This window comes from Mytilus trossulus, chromosome 1 (genome assembly GCF_036588685.1).
Source record: "Mytilus trossulus isolate FHL-02 chromosome 1, PNRI_Mtr1.1.1.hap1, whole genome shotgun sequence".
NCBI classification, from domain to species: Eukaryota; Metazoa; Mollusca; class Bivalvia; order Mytilida; family Mytilidae; genus Mytilus; species Mytilus trossulus.
The window spans coordinates 8271430-8286065 of record NC_086373.1 but is presented as its reverse complement, the minus strand read 5'-3'; the positions used below and the strand labels follow the sequence as shown (position 1 = coordinate 8286065).

Sequence of the window (14636 nt, the reverse complement as noted above, 5' to 3'; positions counted from 1 at the left end):
TGTTGGAGTGCCTGGAGAAAATCATGATCTTCGATAGGAAAACTGACAATCCTAGTCAATTAAGATTGGAGTCAAGTGCACCAACACCGAAAACTGTTAGCAACAGATGTTACAAACTATAAAACTAACATATTCAATAGCAAAAACTTGCACACTTGGTAAAACCTGAGAAACGTATGAATAAAACTGACCTTACTAAAGCACATCTTCAACATGTGTTCAATCACTGTGCAGTTTTAAAATGTTCAAAGGAAACGTTGGGCGTTGATGATGAAACAAACAAATAGCATTTAATGACAAAAAAAGAACATGCAAGTTCTACAGTTAGAAAACCAGAAAACAATATCAAACCTGTCCTAAATGTGAGGTGCATATCTCTACATTTTTAAAGAAAAACCAGCAATCAAAATCTTGAACAATTTCACATTTTATTAATTTTACCTCAATCTTCTTTTTAAAACAAAGGCTGCCATGTTGGTTTGTTGTAAACATTTAAGTGAATAATTCAGGAAAGGTTTAGCATTCTGAAGCCGGTTGTACAAACGTGTCATTAACCTAATGTGAAATAAGTCTTCATTAAGCCCTTATATGCATTAGGCTAATGAAGACTTAATGACACATTAGGCTAATGACATGTTCGTACAACCGACTGCAGGCTATTAAAGCCATTTTAAAGGAGAAGGTTCAGTAAGACCCCTTTTTGGCACCAAAATATAGCAGTTTTAGAAAATTATGAATATGTAATCGTTAAGATGTTTATTGAAAAAAGAATGCTTCTGCTACATTAATATGGACAGTTTTTGACAATGCAATGCACATATATCGAGAACAAGCATCATTAAGTTGTGCTTAGTTATTGAAATCGTCACAATTTGATCATTTTAGTTAAATTTTAGACGGTTTCCGTCTTAAATGAAAGTGGCCGCATTTGTGTTCATCCATAATATTGAAATGAAAGTGGTATTTGATGATAATACTTAATATATATAAAGGTTGAGGATGAACACGGATGCGGCCACTTTCATTTTTGACAAAAACCATCTGAAAAGTGACAATTTTTGGCATATTAGATAGATTTTTCATATTTAAGCTTGAATCGGAGCGTTTTTAATGACGTAATCGCTTGAAATCTTTCCCATAAAGTAATTGAATCAATTGATATAGACACTTAAGTGTTTAAAAAGTGTCTAAAATCTTTCGTTAAATGAACTTGAAAATTGAGGCCGAAAACAGACCGAACCGGACCTACTCCTTTAAAAAATTTCTAAAATGTATTTAAAAAGCTTATGATTTTCTGCTAACTTTCAACGTTTAAAATAAACATGCAAATAAAATACCTTCAGAGGGTGAGTGTTCTTATTAGTGTAGTCTCATCTCGTCAATGATGATTTTGGTATTTACATGTAAACTTACATTAATTTCAATATGTTAACTTACATTAGTTTCAATATGTAAACTTACATTAATTTCAATATGTAAACTTACATTGATTTCAATATGTAAACTTACATTGATTTCAGTATGTAAACTTACATTGATTTCAGTATGTAAACTTACATTGATTTCAGTATGTAAACTTACATTAATTTCAGTATGTAAACTTACATTAATTTGAATATGTAAACTTACATTGATTTCAGTATGTAAACTTACATTGATTTCAATATGTAAACTTACATTGATTTCAGTATGTAAACTTACATTGATTTCAGTATGTAAACTTACATTGATTTCAGTATGTAAACTTACATTAATTTGAATATGTAAACTTACATTGATTTCAGTATGTAAACTTACATTGATTTCAGTATGTAAACTTACATTAATTTGAATATGTAAACTTACATTGATTTCAGTATGTAAACTTACATTGATTTCAGTATGTAAACTTACATTAATTTGAATATGTAAACTTACATTGATTTCAGTATGTAAACTTACATTGATTTCAGTATGTAAACTTACATTAATTTGAATATGTAAACTTACATTGATTTCAGTATGTAAACTTACATTAATTTGAATATGTAAACTTACATTGATTTCAGTATGTAAACTTACATTAATTTCAGTATGTAAACTTACATTAATTTCAATATGTAAACTTACATTAATTTCAATATGTAAACTTACATTAATTTCAATATGTAAACTTACATTAATTTCAGTATGTAAACTTACATTGATTTCAGTATGTAAACTTACATTAATTTCAATAAGTAAACTTACATTAATTTCAATATGTAAACTTACATTAATTTCAATATGTAAACTTACATTAATTTCAATATGTAAACTTACATTAATTTCAATATGTAAACTTACATTAATTTCAGTATGTAAATTTACCTTGATTTCAGTATGTAAACTTACATTGATTTGAGCTCCAGTTTCATCCTGTAATTCTCTGATCTTTGATCCACCTTTTCCTGTTAAAGAAAAAAATAAAACTTTAATAAAATGAAGTTTATTTCAGGCTACCAAGAACTTTTACCATTAAAAACAAGGTAATATTAATATGTCAATTAGTATTAATCTACATCCTTATAAGAAAAACTAAATTATGGTTACAAATAAACCCTTTAGTATAAAGATTATATTTATTTTCATAGATATAGGAAGATGTGGTATGAATGCCAATGTCTATTTACCAATAACTCTTCCAATCTTAGATGAATCTACACGTATAGTGGAAGAATCACTTGGTCCGCTATCATTACTTCTACCAAAGCCTCCTCCGTTTGAACCACCCCCACTACCAAAACCTCCTCCTCCACTACCAAAGCCTCTGTTTGAATCTTCTCTTCCTCCAAAGCCTCTGTTTGAATCTTCTCTCCGTCCAAAACCCCCACCGTCATCTTGTGTCAACTCATTGATCATTTCTTTGGCCTTTGCTACAGCATCAGGTGACCCCTCTAACTGTATTTCCTTTTGACCACTACCATCATCATCTTTACTTATCTATAAAGAATGACCACAAATCAAAAATATTTTAACTTTTTCTCAATACATAAATGGTGCCCTTTTTATCTTTTGAATAAAAAGAAAGTTTTTAAAGTTGTAGATAACTCATTACGGCAAAATTTGAAAAATCTATAAAGAAATAAAAAAAATTAAAAATATTTAAAAAATTTCTCAATACATACATGGTGCCTTTTTTTTCTTCTTAAAGCTAAAGCACTGAAGCCAGATAACTCATTACCTCAAACTTTGAACATGTGTATTGTTTATCTCCCTCATAATCACGCCAGAATCAATTAGATGATTTTCAATGTGTTATAGCCTCTTTTAAGCAGCACCTTTTGGCTATTTTCCTGGCGGCCAGTTTATTATTGGTGTAGGAAGCTGGAGTGTCTGGAGAAAATCTTGACCTTGAAAGGAAAACTGACAATCCTACATAATCAAGATTGGATTCTAGTGCACCCACAGGAGCTGGGTTAGAACTCTCAACCTCAGTGTTGACATGGTAGTGATTAAAGTAGTAAGTACTTCAACCATTCGGCCACCGAGGACCCCATAATCATGTAGGAAACTGTTAGTTACACATGTTTCAAACCATCTTCATAGCCAAGGGTTACGATCTACTCCCGCTCTCTTCACCCTTGGCGGATTGAGATAAAATTTCGGAGACACAAGGTAAGGATTTTTATTGGTTGCAGTCAAAACTCGCTGCATCCAATCAAAATGCGCCTATAACATGATCATGTGTAAATGTAGAAAGTGTTTGTAAACAATTGCCACGTGTTTTTTGTGCAACAAGTCTTTACATCCCTAAACATACAACTATATTTAGTGAAAACTTGAATGTTTTTAATAAAAAAATAGAAGTTCCTGTGTATGTTGCATGCACAAATGCATGAATGTTGACGTATGTTTCATTTCCGGCTTTACCAAGTGTGTAGAATCTAGACGCTACTGTATTTTTACCTCCAAAGTAAAGAGTTCAAGTGCTACCATTGGTCAAGAATCATGTATTTGGAATTGGCGTGATTTTTATCTGCCAATAGATGGCGCAACATTGTTATCACAAATATTGGCTCAATCTGCCAAGGGTGAAGAGAGCGGGAGTGGATCGTAACCCTTGGCTAGGGAAGATCGTTTCAAACTAATACATGTAACTTCAATACCCATAACTTCCACACTAGTGAAAATCTGAGAACAATATTAATCAAACTGACCTTTCTAAACAGTGCACATCTTTAGCCTGTGTACAATCACTTGACAGTTTTTAAATGTTCTAAGGAAACAGTTGGGAGTAAAAGATGAAACAACCAAATAACTCTCTACAGCATTTAACGACAAAAAAAAACCTGCAAGTTCTACAGTCGTTGGACAAAAGTGATTTAGATAAAAAGACCAAAACTTAAAAACTTAACTTTGACTACTGAACCATGAAAATGTGGTCAAGGTCAGATGACACCTGTCAGCTAGACATGTACACCTTACAATCATTCCATACACCAAATATAGTAGACCTATTGCATATATGTTATAAGAATAACAGACCAAAACACAAAAACTTAACTATATCCACTGAACCATGAAAATGAGGTCAAGGTCTGATGACACCTGTCAGTTGGACATGTATACCTTACAGTGTTCCTTACAGTGTTCCATACACTGAATATACTGAAGCTATTGCTTATAGTATCTGAGATATGGACTTAACCACCAAAACTTAACCTTGTTCACTGATCCATGAAATAAGGTTGAGGTCAAGTGAAAACTGTCTGACAGGCATGAGGATCTTGCAAGGTACCCACATAACAAATATAGTTATCCTATTACTTATAATAAGAGAGAATTTAACATTACAAAAAATCCTAACTTTTTTTTCAACTAGTCACTGAACCATGAAAATGAGGTCAATGACATTGGACATGTGACTGACATAAACTTCGTAACAGAAGGCATCTGTATACAAAGTATGAAGCATCCAGGTCTTCCACCTTCTTAAATATAAAGCTTTTATGAAGTTAGCTAACACCGTTGCCGCCTCTGTAGCCACCGCCAGATCACTATCCCTATGTTGAGCTTTATGCAACAAAAGTTGCAGGCTCAACAAAAATTATGACCAAATAAACAATAAAACTTTAGACATTTCTACATCTTATGGTATCTGTTTTTGAAAAATATCAATCTTAGTTGAAATGATAGGACATTTTTGAGTGGGAACTCACTTTTGTCCATTGACTGTACAGTTAGAAAACCAGAAAACAAACATCAAATCTGTCCAAATTAAGAGTTCATATTTTCTACATTTTCAAATAATCAAAGTGATGGATATCACTCATGGAAAGATTAGAACAGAAGTTTGAATTATTTCGTATTAAGGTATGGTGGGGAAAAATGAACATTTATAAAGCGCTATTGCTGAAAATTGCATTTACAGCAGGTCTTTAGAAGGAAACTTGCTTTTCCAGTATAAGGATAAAATGAGCTCAAGTCAAATAATATGGGTCTCTAAATTTGCACAATTTTATTTAAACTGCAGTTTATATCTAATCAAAATTATGTTGCCAGTTCTGAACATGTTTCAAAAAAACAAAATAATGCAAAAATTCTTCTAGTAAATGTTACCAACTATCCTTGTAAGACATAAATTTAGACCAACAGCTAAAAGCTTTAAAGTGCCAACAAAAATAATAAAAAAAAATTGTTTTGGGGCATTTTGTAAGTTGAAACACAGGTTATATGGCATTGAATATTAAAAGTTTTAGAGTGACTTTTGATCAACTTTTAAAGTATTTTTCAACACGGGCCTTTTCAAACTTTTATTTTTCAAGGTAACCAATTAAAAAACTTATTTTATTGAAATGTGGATTCTCTCTTGATTGCAAAAATATATATTTACTTCTAATAAGAATTTAAATGACTAAAATAGACATAATGGTTGATGGGAAATAAACTAATAAACAATGGTTTGTTATAATTAAAAGTTTTAAATTTTTTAAACTGTTTCAAGCCAATTCCTTGATAAAAAAGTGAACTTATCTAAATTGTTGATTAATTACATGCAGATGATTATTGGAAATTTATCAAGTAAATTATAGGCCATACTTGAATACCTTTTATATATTCATATTTATATTCATATTTCATTTTTTTAAGATCTTGTTAATCCATTAATCATTTATCTTTCAGATATAATTTACAGAATCACTTTATGTAATGTAGATCAAAAGTAATTGGCAATAAATAAATCTATCATCCTTATAAATATCAAACATCTAATATACACATTTGTGTATTCAATTATGAGGTCAAATACTTGTGTATTAAGAATTAGATGCATATCGAAGTGTCCTGTACAATTATGTAAGACTGAGGTTGATAGGTAATGTGGTCAATTTGATTGGCCGTTTAGGAGGTGGGGCATGGTAATTAAAGGTCCACATTGTCTCTGATTGTTTAGTGATAATGACAGTTGTCAATCATACTAGTTGAATCAATACCTACTTACCTAATCAAAATGTTTTTAAAAAAGCCTGCACATCAACACACCTTAATGACATACATTCTTGAATGAACTGCTCCAATAATATACCCAGTTTTTTTCAGTTTATATGTGTATTATGTGCACATACATGAGAACCATAGGGAACTATATTTTAGTGTGAATACATTTAGTAACAGTAGCTAACCTGTCCTGTTGTTAGGGAGGGTGGTGCCTAAGTAAAGATTTAGAACAAGTTCTAATCTTTCCAAAAATCAGTTGTTAAAAGTTTGAACAATTTCATATTTTATTACTTTTATCCCAATCTTCTTTTTATAACAAAGGCTGCCATGTTGGTTTGTTGTAAGCATTTTAAGTAAATGATTCAGGTAAGGTTTAGAATTTTGCCCAAGGGCTGTTCCATTAAAACATTCATGGAACCCAGGGAAGGCAAATTAAATTTGCCACTATTGGTGGGTGCAAAATATTTTGTTTAATGGGCTTTAAATATATGCAGGACTCTAAAATTGCTTCTATGAGTGGTCACTTTGTTTGAAAGTGCCTAGGTACCATGTATGTTTAAATGGAGCAGCCCTAACCTTTTTATTGTTGAAATTTTCTAAAAGGTTTAAAAGCTGATTATTTTCTGGTAACTTTCAATGTTTCAATTAAACATGCAAATAAAATCCCTTCAGTGGGTTTCTATTTTAAGTGAAGTATAGAAGAAGAAGAAGAAGAAGAAGATGCTTTATTTCCATAATATGGGCTCACAAGGAGCATAATATAATATCATTGTAATATAATATTCTTTTACAAATATAATAAACAACACAAGTTACAAACACAAATAAGAAACAACAGTTATCACATATTAGTATATATATAAAACCTTTGTCTCAGGCACACCTCTGGAAAGTAACAAAAAAGAATACTGCGAGTAGTCTAAATATATCTAGCTGAACTGCAAGAGGCACCTAGGGACGGTGCTATATGGCATGGAGGGTGCATATTAAAATGTGTTTCGGGACATTAATGATATGGTAAGATATTGTAAGTATAAGCTCATCAATGATGATTTCAGTATTAACATGTAAGCTTACGTTGATTTCAGTATTTAAATTTACCTTGATTTCAGTATGTAAATTGACCTTGATTTCAGTATGTAAACTTACATTGATTTGAGCTCCAGTTTCATCCTGTAATTCTCTGATCTTTGATCCACCTTTTCCTGTTAAAGAAAGAAAAAAAAGAACTTTAATTAAATGAAGTTTATTTCAGGCTACCAAGAACTTTTACCATTAAAAACAAGGTAATATTAATATGTCAATTAGTATTAATCTACATCCTTATAAGAAAAACTAAATTATGGTTACAAATAAACCCTTTAGAATAAGGATTGTATTTATTTTCATAGATATAGGAAGATGTGGTATGAACGCCAATGTCTATTTACCAATAACTCTTCCAATCTTAGATGAATCTACACGTATAGTGGAAGAATCACTTGGTCCCCTATCATTACTTCTACCAAAGCCTCCTCCGTTTGAACCACCCCCACTACCAAAACCTCCTCCGTTTGAACCACCTCCACTACCAAAACCTCCTCCACCACTACCAAAACCTCTGTTTGAATCTTCTCTTCCTCCAAAGCCTCTGTTTGAATCTTCTCTCCGTCCAAAACCCCCACCGTCATCTTGTGTCAGTTCATTGATCATTTCTTTGGCCTTTGCTACAGCATCAGGTGACCCTTCTAACTGTATTTCCTTTTGACCACTACCATCATCATCTTTACTTATCTGTAAAGAATGACCACAAATCAAAAATATTTTTTTATTTTTCTCAATACATACATGGTGCCCTTTTTTTCTTTTGAATAAAAAGAGTTCTTAAAGTTAAAGCACTGAATCCAGATGACTCATTACGACAAACTTTGAACATGTGTATGGTTTATCTCCCTCATAATCATGGAAGAATCAATTAGATGATTTTCTATGTGTTAAAGGCTCTTTTAAGCAGCACTTTTTGGCTGTTTTCCTTGTGGCCAGTTTTTTATTGGTGTAGGAAGCTGGAGTGTCTGGAGAAAAACTTGACCTTTGAAAGGAAAACTGACAATCCTACATAATCAAGATTGGATTCTAGTGCACCCACAGGAGCTGGGTTAGAACTCTCAACCTCAGTGTTGACATGGTAGTGATTAAAGTAGTAAGTACTTCAACCATTCGGCCACTGAGGACCCCATAATCATGTAGGAAACTGTTAGTTACACATGTTTCAAACTTATACATGTAAATTCAATACCCAAAACTTCCACACTAACTAAATAAACCTGAGAACAATATTAATCAAACTGACCTTTCTAAACAGTGCACATCTTTAGCCTGTGTACAATCACTTGACAGTTTTTAAATGTTCTAAGGAAACAGTTGGGAGTTGAAGATGAAACAACAAAATAACTCTCTACAGCATTTAACGACAAAAAAAACCTGCAAGTTCTACAGTAGTTGGACATAAGTGATTTGCATCTTAAAAAATGTCTAATCATTTCAACTAATATCAATATTTTACAAAAAAATATTACCAATTAACTACATGCCTGATTTATATCAAATAAATACTATAAGATGAAGAAATGTTTAAAGTTTTATTGTATATTTGGCCATGATATTATTCATGCTCATTTTGATTTCTGACGAGGCGAACACAAAGAAAAATATTTTTTGAAAGTTTGCTATATATTTTAACCAAATGAAAATCTCAAAAATTTGCATTTTGTGTTTATCCCATCAAAAATTTTAAAACCGAAATGCAACCTCTTAAACAAGAGTGCACACGTTGAAATGTCTCGCCTTCTTTACTAATCATTGATATTATGTTGATAGTCCTAAATATAAAGCTTTATTACAAATGTCACATAAACTCAACATTGATCAATGAACCATAAAAATGAGGTCAAGGTCAGATGAAGCATGCCAGGCAGACGTGTACAGCTAACAATTCTTCCCTTCAACAAATACAGTTGACCTATTGCTTAAAAATTAAGAAAAACAGACCAAAACACAAGTACTTAACACTTAGCAATGAACCTTGAAAATGAAGTCAAGGTCAAATAAAACTTGCACGACTGACATATAGATCATAAAATATTTCCATACACTAAATATAGTTGATCTACTGCATATAGTATTCGAAATAGACCAAAACTTGAAAACTAAACTTTGACCACTGAACCATGAAAATGAGGTCAAGGTCAGATGACACCTGTCAGCTAGACATGTACACCTTACAATCATTCCATTCACCAAATATAGTAGACCTATTGCATATATGGTATAAGAATAACAGACCAAAACACAAAAACTTAACTATATCCACTGAACCATGAAAATGAGTTCAAGGTCAAATGACACCTGCCAGTTGGACATGTACACCTTACAGTGCTTCCAGACCTATTGCTTATAGTATCTGAGATATGGACTTGACCACCAAAACTTAACCTTGTTCACTGATCCATGAAATAAGGTTGAGGTCAAGTGAAAACTGTCTAACAGGCATGAGGACCTTGCAAGGTACGCACATACCAAATATAGTTATCCTTATTCTTATAATAAGAGAGTATTTGACATTACAAAAAATCCTAACTTTTTTTTCAAGCAGTCACTGAACCATGTAAATGAGGTCAAGGACATTGGACATGTGACTGACAGTAACTTCGTAACAGGAGGCATCTGTATACCTATATACATCTAGGTACCATGTATGTTTTAATGGAGCAGCCCTAAAATGTTTTATTGTTGAAATTTTCTAAAAGGATTAAAAGCTGATTATTTTCTAGTAACTTTCAATGTTTCAATTACACATGCAAATAAAATACCTTCAGTGGGTCAGTGTTTCTATTTAAAGTGAAGTCTAAACTCGTCAATGATGATTTCAGTATTAACATGTAAGCTTACCATTGATTTCAGTATTAACATGTAAACTTACATTGATTTCAGTATGTAAATTTACCTTGATTTCAGTCTGTAAACTTACATTGATTTGAGCTCCAGTTTCATCCTGCAATTCCCTGATCTTTGATCCACCTTTTCCTGTTAAACAGAAATAGAACTTTAAGGGAATGAGGTTTATTTAAGCCTACCAAGAATTTTTCATTCAAAAAGAAGGAAATATTAATTGTCAACGAGTATTTATCTACTTTTCAAGAAAAAATAAATTATGGTTACGAATATCAATTGTATTTATTTTCATAGATATAGGAAGATGTGGTATGAATGCCAATGTATATTTACCAATAACTCTTCCAATCTTAGATGAATCTACACGTATTGTGGAAGAATCACTTTGTCCACTATCATTACTTCTACCAAAACCTCCTCCGTTTGAACCACCTCCACTACCAAAACCTCCTCCGCCACTACCAAAACCTCTGTTTGAATCTTCTCTTCCTCCAAAGCCTCTGTTAGAATCTTCTCTCCGACCAAATCCCCCACCGTCATCTTGTGTCAACTCATTGATCATTTCTTTGGCCTTAGCTACAGCATCAGGTGACCCCTCTAACTGTATTTCCTTTTGACCACTACCATCATCATCTTTACTTATCTATAATGTAAGACCATTGATCAAAATCTTTTGCCTTTTTTTTTTTAATAAAAAAAACTTTTACAGCTTTAGCACTGAAGCCAGATAAATCATTATGGCCAATTTGAACATGTGTAAGTTTAACCCCTCTTTGTACTCACCAAAAAAACAAGGATGCAATTTGTAAATTATGATGGAAGAAAACTATAAGTTACACATGTTTCATACTAGGTACCTTCTGTAACATTCAATGACAAAGAGTTCCACACTTGGGGAAACTTGAGAAAGCAGTTAATTAAACTGACCAATCTAAACAGTCGGTGCAATGTTTTAAAAACTGTTTAGGTTGAAGTTGAAACAAACCATACATTCTTTACTGCATAAATGGCAATAAAGACTTGTTAGTTCTGAAACCAGAAAGAAAATATCAAATTAGTCAAAACTAGATGTGTCAAATCAACACGAATGGCCCCGTCTCAAAAAGATGAAAAATCTGCAATTGCTATAACACATGTGGACACAAACATGATGGAAGTGTCAGATATCATAAATCAGCTCAAAAAAGTGTGTATAACTGTGATTTTGAACAATTTGAAAGTTGTAAACCCTTTAATTTTAGCAAAAATTAGCAGAGTGAAATGAATTTTAAACTTGATCTGTAACTCATCACAAGTAACTCACAAACCAAAAATCACCCCAATATCTGAAAGCATTTAAAAAAAAAAGTCTGTTTAACTGTGATTTTCAACAATTTATTAAAGTCCATAGCCCTTAATTTCAGCAAAAATTAGCCAAGCAAAACGAAACTTAAACTTGATCTGTAACTCATAATGGTTAACTCACATACCAAAAATCAGCCCAATATCTGAAGGCGTTTAGAAAAAAACAGCGGATAACTGTTATTTTCAACAATTAATCAAAGTCTAGAGCCTGTAATTTCAGCAAAAATTTGCAGCTTCGTTGCGGGGCTATAAAAAGAACTTGCATATCTTCTGCATTTGTAAATTAAAATCGGTCATTTAAAACAGCTTGGAGAATTTCACATTTTTAAAATTTTATCCCAATCTTCTATGTATGATTAAGGCTGCCATGTTGGATTGTTGGTAGGACAAAAACACAAATATTTAAGTAAATGATTCATGTTAGGTTGATCATTCTGGCCAAGTTGTTTCACAGTCCAGTTTTCTATAATATCAATAAGCTGATAGTTTTCTACTTACTTTCAACATGTTAAAAATAAAATGCCAATAAAATACCTTCAGTGGGTCAGTCTTTATTTTAAGTGTAGTCTCAGCTGGTCAATGATGATTTCAGAATTAACATGTAAACTTACATTGATTGTAGCTCCAGTTTCATCCTGTAATTCTCTGATCTTTGAGCCACCTTTACCTGTAAGAGAAAAAAGATGAACTTCAATGGAATAACGTTTATTTCAGGCTACCAAGAATATTTTCATTCCAAAACAAGGTTCTATTAACCCTTAGACTGCTGCATTCATTTCTATTGTACTTTTGTGTATTGCTGAATAAAATTTTAATCACTGATGAAATAAACATGTTCACTTACCATTGCTGTATCTTTGTAAATATTGAATATTCATCAATAAAAGTCACATAAAAAAGTATTGTTGGATTCTGTATTTTTTATTTATTTTATTTTTGTGCGAGTCTCTGGTAATTTTTACCTGCAATGACCTGTACAGGTGCAAATAGAGATAAACAAAGGTAAACTTATTTTTTTCATTTTTCATTAACAAATCCATCAATGTTAAAGTATCCATGACTTCAGAATTAAACCAATATTATAGCTTAAAATCTCTTTAAAGGACTAGTTCCATTGTGATTATAAAAAAAAAAATTCTTCTCAGACCAAAGGCCTTTTTTATGCAAATATTTTCCGGTATTTTACTCTGACTTTCCCTGCGCCGAATTGTACTTCCATGAACAAATATATTTATACGACAAGTTCATAGTTATAAATTTCATCAATAAATAATCTTGACAATCTTTGCATCAGTCAATATTGATTCACATTTGAAAGGTGAAATGATAAACATCGCAAATCCTGTTTCATGTCATCCATAATTTTGGAACAAGGTCTGGGAATCCCTGTGGTTCTCGCTTTAAAAAACTTCTGTATGCAGTTTTGATAGAATGTTTCTACTTCCATCTATTATATCTTCTGTTCTCGTCCAAATCCTTTTAGTCGGCCGTTGCTGTTATATCGTTATCATTGAAATACTTCTGAACGTGTTGGCCATTTCTCAAAATAAAATCCGCCATTTTGTCACTTTTTTCATCAAAAATTTTCACTTTCTGTTTAATCGCTTATACCTGATTTAAAGACAAGACACTCGAAAGAACGCAGATTTTTAACCAATCAGAATCCATACAAGTCGAAACTGACGCAATCTTATGAATATTGACACCGCCCATTCCATGGTAACTGTGTAAACAAACGAGTTACGGAAAATTACTATAGTCGGGCATAGCAGTAGCAGACTGCTTTATTGTAACGACAATGGTCTTGCGTAGCAGTCTAAGGGTTAATATATCAATAAGTATTTATCTACTTATAAAGAAAAGAAAATTATGGTTACAAATAAAACCATTAGAATAAGGATTGTTTTTATTTTCATAGATATAAGAAGATGTGGTATGAATGCCAATGTCTATTTACCAATAACTCTTCCAATCTTAGATGAATCTACACGTAAAGTGGAAGAATCACTTTGTCCGCTATCATTACTTCTACCAAAACCTCTATTTGAATTGTCTCTTCCTCCAAAGCCTCTGTTTGAATCTTCTCTCCGTCCAAAACCCCCACCATCATCTTGTGTCAGTTCACTGATCATTTCTTTGGCCTTTGCTACAGCATCAGGTGACCCCTCTAACTGTATTTCCTTTTGACCACTACCATCATCTTCTTTGCTTATCTACAATGAAAGACCACGGATCAAAAATATTTTACTTTTCCCTCTTGATACAAAATTACTCCATTATTATTTTTTTTACTGTGCCTATCCAATAAGCTTTGTGGTAGTAAATTACCTATTGCCTGACCAGTTTAAAAAATTGTCAATACAATTTGTCCATTTAAACTGTACAACAGGTATTGTGAGAGCTATTATCAACAGGTGGTCATTTAACTACCTGTAGATTTACCTGGTTTGTTTTTGACACAGCTAATTTAAATGAATGATACATGTAGCTAGCTTGCTTTCCTCATGTCAGACTATTCTATTTAGGTATGGGACATTTTACATTTAACATGTTTAATACACAATTTGTTCTTTCTTATAAAGATATTCATTGTAAATTTATTTATTTTGCTTACAATCACAAATAAATCATTGCTGGTAAATCCCATTTTCATAATGAAGAATAAAGCACTGAAATTTCTATTCACTAAGCCATTTGTATATTTTTTTGATATATTGAAAATAGATTTTTAACAGTAATTCCAATTGAAGTAGATCCTGAATATTGAATGGAACTTAGCATCACTATTATTCCATTTCAGGAATAGTAATATAACATGAAAATATATCCCATTAGAAAACACCAAGCCACACATAATGCATCTTGTAGAATTATTCATAATTAGATGGGCTATCCAAAAAAAA

At 31.9% G+C, this 14636-nt stretch overlaps 1 protein-coding gene across 9 annotated transcripts in view; it reads right to left on the bottom strand.

Moving 5' to 3' along the window:
- The window catches only part of LOC134714272 (ATP-dependent RNA helicase glh-2-like), a 50909-nt gene that overhangs the window by 32070 nt on the left and 4203 nt on the right, over positions 1 to 14636 (bottom strand). For 3 of the 9 annotated variants that reach the window (XM_063575512.1, XM_063575560.1, XM_063575545.1), the window contains exons 4-11: positions 13691 to 13946; positions 12345 to 12400; positions 10723 to 11032; positions 10466 to 10521; positions 7890 to 8232; positions 7609 to 7664; positions 2652 to 2961; positions 2374 to 2429 (exon numbers count right to left, since the gene is read on the bottom strand). In XM_063575512.1, the coding sequence (XP_063431582.1) occupies positions 2374 to 2429; positions 2652 to 2961; positions 7609 to 7664; positions 7890 to 8232; positions 10466 to 10521; positions 10723 to 11032; positions 12345 to 12400; positions 13691 to 13946 (1443 nt within the window). The remainder of the gene's footprint in view (positions 1 to 2373; positions 2430 to 2651; positions 2962 to 7608; positions 7665 to 7889; positions 8233 to 10465; positions 10522 to 10722; positions 11033 to 12344; positions 12401 to 13690; positions 13947 to 14636) is intronic. The other 6 variants (XM_063575526.1, XM_063575520.1, XM_063575532.1 and 3 more) reach the window with 6 other exon arrangements.